The sequence below is a fragment of the Podarcis raffonei genome, chromosome 8, assembly GCF_027172205.1.
Source record: "Podarcis raffonei isolate rPodRaf1 chromosome 8, rPodRaf1.pri, whole genome shotgun sequence".
In the NCBI taxonomy this organism is placed as follows: domain Eukaryota; kingdom Metazoa; phylum Chordata; class Lepidosauria; order Squamata; family Lacertidae; genus Podarcis; species Podarcis raffonei.
The window spans coordinates 92,252,970-92,265,879 of NC_070609.1; the positions used below are offsets into that span (position 1 = coordinate 92,252,970).

Here is a 12,910-nt window from a genome sequence, read left to right on the forward strand (position 1 = left end):
CACCTCCCCAACCAGGAATCTGTTTCCAGGACCTCTGTGTGCCAAGCAACTGCTCTGCCCCTGACCTATGGCCCTTCCCAACACCCAGTGCGAGGGCAGCGCTGATGCATGGTTAGGGATGGATGGAGAACACCCTTGAAAGAGGTGGAAACAATGGACCCTCCTGGAACAAGCTGCTCTGCTTTAATGTCCTCAAAAGTTGTTTCTGGCCCTGCAAGAAGCGACTGGTGTTTTCTGACGTCACCCAGGGAGCTACTGCAGAAGTCAAGCTGAAAAGGAAGGGATGCTGGGCCCAGTCATCGCCTTGGAGGAGGCACACCTTCCTTCCAGGCACACTTGGCAGGCACAGTTCTCTCAGCTTCTGCAGGAACTGGGCAGCAATGCCCAGAACAGATCCAGTGGAACATTGCCATCTTCTGGAGATGCAACAGAACAGCAGCTGTGCCTCTTTTTGAAGCCAGACCGCCTAGGAAGTCAAGCTTCCCCACCTCCAAAATCCTCTTTCCAGGGATAACAGCCCTTCTTTCCTGTCTGCTGGGGACATTCCCCCTGACATGATCTCAAGTTGCTATTTTAGCTTTATCAAGAGTCGTCCAGATGCCAGCAAGCCAAGGGAGGTGAATTACCAGGAAGTAGACAGAGATGGTTACCAGGCAGTCCTTTTGATGTGGGATAAATATTCGCTTCAGCATTTGCAAGGATGTCCAAGCATCTGCATGCTGCTTAGATGAGCTGAACTGCCCCAGAAGCCACCAGGGGAGCAATGGTTTGGTATCTGATCAGATGCTGAGAGTCTTCATCCAGGTCAATCACATATTCTCTGAAAGAGACAGACCATAATAAGGTTAGGTAAGGTTGCAATCCTATGTACACTTACTTTTGAGCATAGTAGGAATTTCTTCCTAATTAGAGATATGTTGGATTGATTTGCATGCTAGTTACTAGGAATTTATTAAACTCAACTAGGGCACTAATTTCCATCTCCTCTCTCTCTGAGGTCACTGTGAAAATATATTTTCAAATGTCAAAGATCTGCAAATATTTACACACACTTACAACAGGGTGGAGAACCCATGTCACTCTGTATATTGTTGGCCTCCAACTGCCATCCTGTAAGCCTGGCCAGGGATAAGGTGGGAACTGTAGGCCAACATCTAGAGAGCCACAGGTTCCCCAGCCTCTCTCAAAAACCGTCAAGCCTTTCCAAGCAGAAGGACTGGAAGCCTCACAAATCAGGCTTAACACCCACGACATATTTAAAGAAATCCATTTCCATTGGCATTCAGATACATACGGCCCCTGGCAGTGAAGGAAAAACAGAGACAGCCGCTGTGGCCAGAAGCCCTTGAGAGATGGGTGAATACAGAATAAGGCTCATTCATTTTCAAAGCCATCCAGGTTTGTGGCCCTTGCTTCATATTGCAGCAGCAAGTTCCACATTTTCACTATTTGCTGTGTAACGAAGGAAGCAGGGGAGCAACGGCCAAACCCTACTGGGCTGCTCCTGAGAAAGCTGACGATCTGTTGCTTTTACCCTGCTTTTCTGTCCATGGACATACAAAGCAGTTTGCAATTCTCAAATCAACTATAACAAAACCCTGAAACATAAACAGCCATCCTTGTTTAGAAAATAACATTTAAGACAGCAGCTGATGGAAGCCAACCAAGCACCTTTAGTGGTTTAGCTCAGCCTCAGTGCACAAAGCCCAAGAAGTCGCTACAATCCTGCCTGTTGTGTAAGCCGCTAGAGGTTTCAAAAAGGCAAAGGGACATGCCGAATATCAGCCGCAAGGAAGCAAAGAGACACACCCAGCAAGCAGGTGCAAAGGCTTCTCTTTTTCAGAAGTCGTGCACCTTGTTGGAGGCTCCTTGGGAACAACGGCTTGAACAGGAGTTTGTCCTGCTGGGGTGGACAGGAGTAGCAGCCTTAAACATCTGGAAAGCACCAGGCTGGGAAAGGCTGGTGGAGGGAACTTCTCTGGGGAGATCGTTTGGATGCTGGTGTTTGGGATACTGATAAGCTCAGCAAGCTCCATTCTTGGGAGTCTCTTTCCTACCTCTGCTCATCAGTCTCTGGTTCCACCAGGATATTCTCCTGTCTCTCTTTCACCCGCAGGAATACGAAGGAATCCAGATTCGGTTTGGGTACTGTAAAGAAACACACAGAGAGGGAAAGGCTTCTCCATCAAAATTGTCTGCAAAGCACTCCTCCAAGGGGAGACTGTCACTCCATCATCTGGGAGTGAGACAGATTGACTTCTCTGGAGACTTCAAGGAGCGTGACTAACAAGTACAGCACCATCCAGAGCGGGGACTGGGAAACGGAGTATCAGAATGACGAAATATTGGGGCAGATCTTGATGAATTGCTTTACAGTGCAACCAAAAAGCCTTATATCCAAAAGCCTTATAAATTCCTGACAGATGCTTTGAAAAGTAATCACATCCCAAATAGATGGGAATTCCCGGAAGGGGTATCTTTTACGTATAAAGGTAAGAAACAAAGGTGCAGAGATACATCAGAAGTGGAGAAATTCTGGAGAAAGTCTAAAAAACAACTAGGAGAAGCAGAGCCCTTGACAGGAGAAGGGGAGGAAACTCCCTAGGATACAGGTGAAAAATAAGAAGAGATACAAAAGCAACAAGATTCATAATTCAATAATTAGAAATAATAAAATTATAACATAAATCAGAATGGCAGATTCAAAAGTATAAATATGACGTTGATATGAGAACAGAACAATAAGTATATGATTTAAAGATACCAAAAAGTTGAGAAAAGAGTAGAAGAAGCAGGAGAAGATATTACGTTAAAATAAACCAGAAGAGGAAGTTGAGGGAAGTCGTATGGGGGGGAGGGGGAAACTGGGGAATGATATTATTGTTATATAATGTGACATTTTGATGTTTAAAAATGTATAACCCAATAAATTTTTTAAAGGAATTTTAACTTTCTTTAAAATAGTGGATAACTTTAATTTGATGGGTATTTGGAGATTTAAATACCCACTGGAGAGAGAATTTACATTTTTCTCAGAACTGTATTGGTCTAGCGGAAGATATATCAATTACCCGGATATTTGTTGGATGTCAAACTCAGCCAAGAGCATAAGGTCAAACAGATTCCTCACTGGCCTTGCAGACAACTTCATTGTCCAGAAAGTGGGAGAAGCAACAAGAGGAACAGCCATTTTAGATCTGGTCCTAACCAATGTTGATGACCTGGTTAGTGGGGTAGAAGTGGAAGGATCATTAGGCGCGAGTGATCATGCTCTTCTGAAGTTTACTATACAGCGGAAAGGAGCAGCCAAGCATACTAGGACTCAATTTCTTGACTTTAAGAAAGCCGACTTCATAAAACTTAGGGAAGTGCTGGGTGAGATCCCATGGACAGTAATACTAAAAGGAAAGGGAGTTCATGATGGCTGGGAGTTTGTTAAGAGGGAGATAGTAAAAGCACAACTTCAGGCAATACCAATGAGACGGAAACATGGAAGGTGCCTAAAGAAGCCAGGGTGGCTATCTAAAGAACTTTTAACTGAGTTAGGATTAAAAAAGGATGTGTACAAAAAAATGGAAAAGGGAAACCACCAAAGAGGAATTCAAACAAATAGCCAGCACGTGTAGACACAAAGTCAGAAAAGCTAAAGCACAGAATGAACTCAGGCTTGCTAGAGAGGTTAAAAACAACAAAAAAGGCTTTTATGGGTATGTTCGTAGCAAAAGGAAGAACAAAGAAACAGTGGGGTCACTCAGAGGAGAAGATAGTGAAATGCAAACAGGGGACACAGAAAGGGCTGAACTCCTCAATGCCTTCTTTGCCTCAGTCTTCTCCGATAAAGAAAACAATGCCCGACCTGAAGAATGTGGAGCAAATGATTCAGCAGAGGAAACACAGCCCAGAATAACTAAGGAGATAGTACAAGAATACTTCGCTAGTCTAGATGTATTCAAGTCTCCAGGGCCAGATGAACTGCATCCAAGAGTATTAAAAGAACTGGCAGATGTGATCTCAGAACCACTGGCAGTCATCTTTGAGAATTCCTGGAGAACAGGCGAAGTCCCGGCAGACTGGAGGAGGGCAAATGTTGTCCCTATTTTCAAAAAGGGGGAAAGAGAGGACCCAAATCAGAGAGGGCCCAGTCAGTCTGACATCAATACCAGGGAAGATTCTGGAGCAGATCATTAAGCAAACAGTCTGTGAGCACCTAGAAAGGAATGCTGTGATCACCAATAGTCAGCATGGATATCTGAAAAATAAGTCATGTCAGACTAACCTGATCTCGTTTTTTGACAGAATTACAAGCCTGGTAGATGAAGGGAACGCAGTGGATGTAGCCTACCTTGATTTCAGCAAGGCATTTGACAAGGTGCCCCATGATATTCTTGTAAAGAAGCTGGTAAAATGCGGTCTTGACTATGCTACCACTCAGTAGATTTGTAACTGGCTGACTGACCGAACCCAAAGGGTGCTCATCAATGGTTCCTCTTCATCCTGGAGAAGAGTGACTAGTGGGGTGCCACAGGGTTCTGTCTTGGGCCCGGTCTTATTCAACATCTTTATCAACAACTTGGATGATGGACTCAAGGGCATCCTGATCAAATTTGCAGATGACACCAAACTGGGAGGGGTGGCTAACACTCCAGAGGACAGGATCACACTTCAAAACGACCTTGACAGATTAGAGAACTGGGCCAAAACAAACAAGATGAATTTTAACAGGGAGAAATGTAAAGTATTGCACTTGGGCAAAAAAAATGAGAGGCACAAATACAAGATGGGTGACACCTGGCTTGAGAGCACTACATGTGAAAAGGATATAGGAGTCTTGGTTGACCACAAACTTGACATGAGCCAACAGTGTGACGCGGCAGCTAAAAAAGCCAATGCAATTCTGGGCTGCATCAATAGGAGTATAGCATCTAGATCAAGGGAAGTAATAGTGTCACTGTATTCTGCTCTGGTCAGACCTCACCTGGAGTACTGTGTCCAGTTCTGGGCACCACAGTTCAAGAAGGACACTGACAAACTGGAACGTGTCCAGAGGAGGGCAACCAAAATGGTCAAAGGCCTGGAAACGATGCCTTATGAGGAACGGCTAAGGGAGCTGGGCATGTTTAGCCTGGAGAAGAGGAGGTAAAGGGGTGATATGATAGCCATGTTCAAATATATAAAAGGATGTCACATAGAGGAGGGAGAAAGCTTGTTTTCTGCTGCTCCAGAGAAGCGGACACGGAGCAATGGATCCAAACTACAAGAAAGAAGATTCCACCTAAACATTAGGAAGAACTTCCTGACAGTAAGAGCTGTTCGACAGTGGAATTTGCTGCCAAGGAGTGTGGTGGAGTCTCCTTCTTTGGAGATCTTTAAGCAGAGGCTTGACAACCATATGTCAGGAGTGCTCTGATGGTGTTTCCTGCTTGGCAGGGGGTTGGACTCGATGGCCCTTGTGGTCTCTTCCAACTCTATGATTCTATGATTCTATTCTATGATTCTATGAATTGACTCAGTATGGCTCTCTGGAGAATTATCAATACAAACCAAAAAAATAGAGATACAAGCAAGAACACTTTCAGACCATAATTCAATAATACTCGAATTAAAAGGAGAAAAAGATTGCCTGTTTAGATGGAGATTAAATGAAGGACTTTTAGATAATCAAAATGTTTTACAAAAAGCAGAAAAAGTCCTGAGGGATTATTCTGAACTAAATTTAAATTAAGAAACAGATATAAAGATGGTCTGGAATGCCAATAAAGCTGTAATGAGAGGCTATTTTATCCAACAAAATGCCTACCAGAAAAAGATTAGAGAAGGGAAATACTGGAAGAATTGATTAAAAATAAGAAACGGTTAAAAAAACTGGGAAAGAATCAATAAAACAAATAATAAAAACGTTATAATATTCAATGATAATAAATCAGGAGATAGAGTAGAAAATAAAAAGGATGAAACAGAAAAATTTTGAATATGGCAACAAGCCAGGTAAGTTACTGGCATGGCAGTTAAGGTAAAAACAGGGCGCAAATTTAATAAACAAATTAAATATAGAGGGGAAAGTAACAGACAATCTGAAAGATAAGATTGCAATTTGTAAGGTATTATACAGATCTATACAGAGCAGGTACTGAAAATAAAGAGAAAATTGAAGAATATTTAAGCAAAATAAATTACCAAAAATTGCAAAAGAAAAAAATGGATTTTTTAATGCGCCAGTAATGGTGCTGGAGGTGCAAGATGCAGTTAAATAAGCTAAAATAGGTAAAATGCTAGGACCAGACGGATTGTCAGCAAAGTATTATAAAAAAATTACAAGACTTTATGGTACAACTGCTTGCAGATGTAATGAATGAGATTTTAAATATTGGGAAAGTACCAGAGTCTTGGAAAGAGGCCTATACAGTGGTACCTCGGGTTACAGACGCTTCAGGTTACAGACTCTGCTAACCCAGAAATAGTACCTCGGGTTAAGAACTTTGCTTCAGGATGAGAACAGAAATCGCGCGGCAACGGGAAGCCCCATTAGCTAAAGTGGTACCTCAGGTTAAGAACAGTTTCAGGTTAAAAACGGACCTCCGGAACGAATTAAGTTCTTAACCCGAGATACTACTGTATTACTTTGATTCCAATGCATGATACGGATGTACTTCTAGTCAAAAATTACAGGCCAATTTCTCGATTAAACAATGATTACAAATTATTTGCCAATATACTTGCAAACTGAATGAAAAGGGTTAATGGATTTAATTCATATTGATCAGGCCGGTTTCTTACCAGGCCGCCAGATGAAGGACAACATAAGGAATATAAATGACATTACAGAATATCTGGAGGGCAGGAATGAAAAACAAGTAGCATTAATGTTTATAGATGCAGAGAAGCCTTTGATAATATTTCATGGACTTTTAAGAAGAAGACAATAGAAATGATGAACTTTGGGGAGGCATTCAGCAGAGGTATTGAAGCAATTTACTCAGATCAACAGGCTATGCTGATTGTGAATAATGTGATAACTGAAAAATGCAAAATAACAAAGGGGACAAGGTAAGGGTGTCCCCTGTCACCGTTATTGTTTATTTTAGTGTTAGAAACCCCGGCGAGAAACCTAAGATTTGATGAGACAATAAGAGGTAGGAAGAAAAGCATATAAACTAAAAGCTTTTGCAGATGACCTTGTGATTACTGTAGAAGAGCCCAAGAGCAGTATACCAAAGGTTTTGGAGAGGATCCTGGAATTTGATCAGGTATCAGGTTTCAAATTAAATAAAAATAAGCTCTTGGTGAAAAACATGACAGGGCAATATAAAAAGGACTTACAACAAACTACGGATTTAAATATAGCTAAAAAAGCTAAGTATTTAGGTGTATGGTATACAGTGAAGAATATAAATATATATAAATACAATTGTGTAAATATTTGGAAAGAAATAAAGAGGAACCTACAGATTTGGGGAAGGATGCATTTATCTTTTTGGGGAAGAATATCACTGATAAAAATGAATGTTTTGTCAAGAATGTTATTTCTATTTCATCCAATACCTGCGATCAGCGGTGCAGGACACTTCAAGGAATGGCAAAAAGATCTTTCCAGATTTATATGGCAGGGGAAGAAACGAGGGAAAAAATATAAACTGTTAAGAGACACTAAGGAAAGACTGGGCTTCGCCCTGCCAGATTTAAAATTATATTATGAAGCGTCCTGTATCTGTTGGTTCAGGAATGGATAATTTTGAAAAATGCAGGTATTTTAGACTTAGGGCAAGATAATAGATTTGGATGGCATGTATATTTATGGTATGAAAAAGCAAAGGTACATAAAGGACCGCATGGAGACGTTGCTCTGATCCCCAACTCCCCACCCACCCAGTCCAGCTTGGCCAGTGGTCAGTGATGGTGGGACCTGGAGCCCCACAACAGCTGGAGCGCATCACGTTGCCAACCCTGTAAGCCCCTCGGAACAAGGACCTGCCTCTTAACTTCTGCAAAGCCACGTGGTGGGGAGTATTTGGATGGCCCACTGCCAAGTCCAGCCTTGCTTACCAGACTTCAGGAGATCCACCTTCTGCAGGTTGGGAGGCATGTGCTTCAAGGCCACATTTCTGAGATGAGCCTCGATGTTTGCCATGTACCTACAAGAAAGTCACAGTCGTGGGCTTTTCCTGGGAAAGGGAGAAGCGTCAGAGCGGCACAAGCATGCAGCCATCCCAAGAACAAGGAGCAGCCAAGAAGCAGGGGGTCTCCTCCTTCTGCCCCTCCCAAACTCTGTGAGGGGAGGGAATCTCCAAACAACTCTCAGCTCCCTTAACCTATGGCTTGGGGGAAGCCATGACTGTTTAAAGCGGCATTGCAGCAGCTTAAAGGTGTGGTGCAAAGGGGGGGGGGGAGCCGGCCCAGTCCCAACTCTTACCAGCCACCATGGCATCCTCAGATGCTTTTACCTGGCTGGATCTGCGGCAATGCGTACCTGGACTGAGAGACATGGGTATGGGGTGTGTAGAAAGCTTTGGCTTTTGTACGGTTGGATTCTGCCAATGGTATTCACATGAGCTGTGGGCTGTACCAGCAACGTTTGTTGCTGGTACAGCCCACCACTGGAAGGTCATCCATGAGGGAATGTGGCCCCCCCCCCTGCCACTATAGAGCATGCTGTTGTTAAAGGCACAGGAGCTGGCCAGCCCTTCTTTCTGATCAGTTGGCAACCCTAGTTTTGTGTCTGTATGTTAAATTTTTGGCAGCTAGTCCAGGCCACTTGGAAGATGCACAATGCAACTGAAATTAAGAACACAGAAATGAGGGGCGAGAGCCACCCGTTGCTTTCACCTTCCTGCCTCCCCATGGCCCACTCACTCACTCTTTGGCAAAGGCAAACTCTTCCGGTGATAGGAGGGCTGGCTCCCCCTCTGCCCGAGTCTTCTCCTTCTCCAGGACATGGGGAAAGTATTTCTCAATCTGCAAGCGGAAATAAATGGCGTAAGAACTGCTAAGCGGGCTACACGCTGCAACAGACTTGGACATGGCAATAATAGAGAAGGAACCTGGGACCTCTTGCAAGCAAGGCCTACTCTCTGCCCCTCATTTTATTGCTACTGCTGTACACACACACGATTCCTCTTCTGAGGACCAGCAAAGGTTTCCAAATATTCTTCAAAGGCTATCCCGTGCATAACATATTGCAGCAGTTGATCAGAGGTTACCAAGGCTAGCCCTCCATGGCCCTTTAGCCTCCCTGCACACTCCCTCTGTCTGTCTCTCTCTAGAGAGAAGGGAGGCTGGAAGCACTTGCCAATTCTGGCTGAAAATATGGGAGATCATTCTCTACCTTACTAAGCTGTACAACAGGTAGCAGAAGACACACAAAGAAAGTTGATGTGACATGTGACCTCTGCATGGAAATCACGCTCACAGCGACTCACCTATTTAGAGCAGAGAGCAGCACCTCTAAGCAAAACGCAGCTGGCCCTTACCTTCCGTAGGCGGCAGCGCAGGTAGCTGCTGAGGATGTAACGGATCCTCTCGACCTCCATGCGGTGAATGCTGACCTTGAGATCACCTCTCTCGGCCCGTTTCAGATTCGCCTCCTGTCACACACACAAAACCAGAAGTTCTGCACCGAGGAAGAAGGCACAGTCGGCCAAACCCTTTCGTCTGCGCAGCTGCGACATTCGCTGACATGGAAGGACGCAGGGGGAGAAATTGATGCCCAGCCTCCAGCTGTTCCCATTCCTTGGTCACACCACAGTGTGATGCAGTGTGCCTCCTTCAAAGTAAGACACAGACTCCCTAACATGGGGATAGTGAATCAAGACATACACCCTTAAGGAAGGGCAGCTAACCCATAGCCTGAAGGTTATGTACAGTCCCTCTAAGGTTATGTACTGGCCCCCATGAGACCTCCTGTAATGCGTCAATTACAAAAAGATTTTAAAAAATAGCTCTTATGGGCCTTCCCACTGTGAGGCCATAGAAATTTTGTGCTGACCCCATGCAATTTAAAAAAAAAAAGTAATACAGGCGGCCACCGTTCCTGGCCCCCTGTGCGTCGGCGGAGTATGCAATTGGCCACTCACCTTGCCCCTGTTCTGCCCTCTTCTACCCACATGCTGGCAGTTGTGTGCCAACTGGATGCATGCAAAATTGCCGCCGCCTGCAATTACTTTTTTAAAAAACAAACAAACCCGATTGCTTCCATAGGTTCCTCACTATGATGAGAAATGTTTCTGGTGCTGTACACCTACCCACCCACCCACCCACCCACCCACCTAACTTTCCCGTTTGAAAAACCTATGCAAGCATGAGACATACATCTCTCTTTATGCATAAAGTAAATTATTTCTTTATACAGGAACCCGATGCCCACCAAAAGGTCATTGTAGCCCCTCAATATCTGTCCATTTTAAAGGGCCTTTTTTTTTTTGCTGACCATTCCCATGCCTCCTGCTCTGATTCTGCAATGCCAAAGGAATTTACCGGCCTTATACAGACTCAAACCATTGATGCATACTGCCTTGTTCTGTATTGTGTCCAGTGACTGACAATGGCTCTCCAGGGTTTCAGACAGGGAATATCTCCAGTCCTACCTGTGATGCCTTTGAGGACCGAATGGGACCAGACTCTGCATGCAAAGAAGATGCTCTGCCTTAGGGCTACAGCCTTTCCCCACAATGTAATGGGGGTGTCTTTTAGATTGACCAAAGTCAATTTTACATGTGGCCCCCAGAAGGCTGGCTGCCTGCCTGCAGGTCCATGTGGCCTCGGCCCTCAAAGGGTTAGCCACGCCTGCCTTAAGCGCTCATCTGGGCATGGCTTTTTCCAAACAAACAGAGTTAAGGTCCCTCCCATCCGCCCGACATATTACCATGTGCTCCAGTTGCTCGACCACACAGTCCACCACTTCTGACTTGCTCTCCAGCAGCTCAGGGGAAAACTTCTCATTCATCCAGGCCTGGAGAGCAGAAACAGCCAATGGGCATTGCGGTGGTGGTACCAATTTTCCCAGCCTCCTTTATAACACCCTGAATTCAAGGTTCCTTACAAGACTGCGGCGCAAATTTGCATATGGTTATCTATGCACACAGATGCAAATTTAAGTCATGCTTTTCAATGGATTTGTGGGAGAGGCTGGGGATGTCATTGGTTTCCTCTGCTTTTGTTCTTGTTTCTCCTTCTGTCTTTTGGGGTTTTATCTTGTGTTTTTGAGCTGTGAACCACCCTGAGGTCTCTGGATATAGAACTTTAGCAAATAACAAGTAACATATAATATATAAGCTCACGGACATGGTTTTATCTAAACCACTTTGTGGGTTTTATTGCTTTAGTAGCATACAAGCAATGAGCGTTTCGGGTGCATCACCACTGGGCACCCCGCTGGCCCCGCACTCAGCGGCTCTTGCCCGAGTAAATCTCGCGAAAGGACGGGGAGCCCGCGGAGGAGAGAGGGCTCGGGGCTCCCGCAGAGGCGCCCGCTTGGCCGCGGAGATCCAGGCCGCCCTTGGCCAGGGGCTCCCCGGGCGGGTCGCCAGCCTCGCGCGCCAGCCCCCGGCCTCGTCTGCCGGGACTCCCCGCTCGGGCCGAGGCCCCGCCGCCCCGACGGGAATGCGGCCTCGGCGGCGCCCGGGCCCCCGCAGCCCCCGGGCATAGCCAGCCCGCCCCCCCCGGGACCCAGGCGTCCGCGCCTCTCCCACCTGCTCCAGGCTCCGGAGCAGCTCCGCCGGGGTCAGCAGCACCTCCTCGCCCGAGTCCGCCATGGCGCCGCGCGGGAAAAGCCGGAGCGCCCCGCCCCGGACGAAGAGGCCTCTTCAAGGCGCCGCCGCCGCCCGGCCTTTCCTCCCGGCAGCGGGGCCCCGAGCCTGCCGGGCGAGCGCGAAGATTCAAGGACCGCCGAAGAAACGTTGACACATATATTATGAATTACTCAATTAATTAATTCATCCGCAGATAAGAAGATGAGAGCCTGGACAGAGGATGGCTTGCTTCATGGGATCAGGAAGAAATGAAGCAGCAGCGTTGTCCCTTGAGCCTATTCTAAAGTACTGTAGTTGCTTCTGCGTTAGAAATGACAGCTGGGAGTGGTGTCTTTTTGTTTTCCTGGGTATTGTTTATCAATTAAAACAAAAAGGTGAACAAATTTGTATCCTGAAAGTGTGGCTCAGAGAAATAAGTTGAAGAGTCACTGCCCTAGGGCGGGATGGGGAGAGAACACCCAGCAGCACCTTTTAACTTAGGGTTACCAGATGTCCCAGTTTCCCGGGGACAGTCCCCGGATTTGCAAATAAGTCCCCAGACAAATTCCATCCCCAGAATGTCCCCAGATTTCATCAAACGTCCCCGGGAAACGCAGTCTCAGCAGCCCGGAGCAGTTGGCTCTGGCTGGCTTCAGGAGCTGCTCGGAGGTCCCCATATGATGGTAGTGCAGGGGCTCAAAGATGCACCTTCCGGGCTTCCTCCACCTTCCCTGACCCCAGCAACTCAGCTGGGAAGGGAGGCTTCACGCTGCCCATCAGAGCTTGCGTGCAAGCAGGAATGGGATTGGGGCTGTTCCGATGGGAAGAGAGGCATCGCGCTGCCCAAGCCTTCGGCCCTCCTTTGCCTTTCACATTCCATTCCGCACCACCACCGAAGAACCAACAACTCAGGGGCTGCCCAGGCTCATGGAGAAAGGAGATAGACGCCTCAGAGGAAGGGGAAACGTGGCAGTTGAGGTCAAGGTGGCGGCCGCCCCTCTGCCACAGCCATTGCTGCAGCATCAATGTCCCAAACATAGTATTTATTTATTTATTTTATTTAAAGTGTCCCCGGATTCATTGAAAAAAATCTGGTAACCTTATCTTAACTCCCATCTCATGCTGTGTTGTCAGAACTAGAAAATCTGCTGTACAATAGGACAGGTTGGGGCACAGAAAATAGCTTGGGA

General features: G+C 46.1%; 1 protein-coding gene across 2 annotated transcripts; it reads right to left on the bottom strand.

Moving 5' to 3' along the window:
* Nucleotides 1–163: 163 nt before the first annotated feature.
* GINS4 (GINS complex subunit 4) lies at nucleotides 164–11,879 on the bottom strand. 2 transcript variants are annotated; one of them, XM_053401621.1, is made up of 7 exons: nucleotides 11,682–11,878; nucleotides 10,856–10,942; nucleotides 9,465–9,578; nucleotides 8,852–8,949; nucleotides 8,041–8,129; nucleotides 2,058–2,148; nucleotides 164–820 (listed from the first exon to the last, which is right to left on the bottom strand). In XM_053401621.1, the coding sequence occupies exons 1-7, from the start codon at nucleotides 11,742–11,744 to the stop codon at nucleotides 724–726; spliced, it is 639 nt and encodes a 212-aa protein (XP_053257596.1). In that variant the 5' UTR covers nucleotides 11,745–11,878; the 3' UTR covers nucleotides 164–723. The 2 variants fall into 2 exon arrangements, with proteins under 2 accessions (XP_053257596.1, XP_053257597.1); XM_053401622.1 differs by lacking the exon at nucleotides 10,856–10,942 and having other exon boundaries at nucleotides 11,682–11,879.
* Between the last annotated feature and the right edge of the window lie 1,031 nt (nucleotides 11,880–12,910).

Excerpts from the sequence above, each read along its gene's own strand:
- GINS4 (XM_053401621.1), bottom strand. The coding sequence starts at position 11,744 with ATGGCGGACTCGGGCGAGGAGGTGCTGCTGACCCCGGCGGAGCTGCTC. Across the intron at positions 9,579-10,855 it reads TCGAGCAACTGGAGCACATG|GAGGCGAATCTGAAACGGGC; the intron begins GTAATATGTCGG and ends TGTGTGTGACAG. Across the intron at positions 8,950-9,464 it reads TGCGCTGCCGCCTACGGAAG|ATTGAGAAATACTTTCCCCA; the intron begins GTAAGGGCCAGC and ends TTCCGCTTGCAG.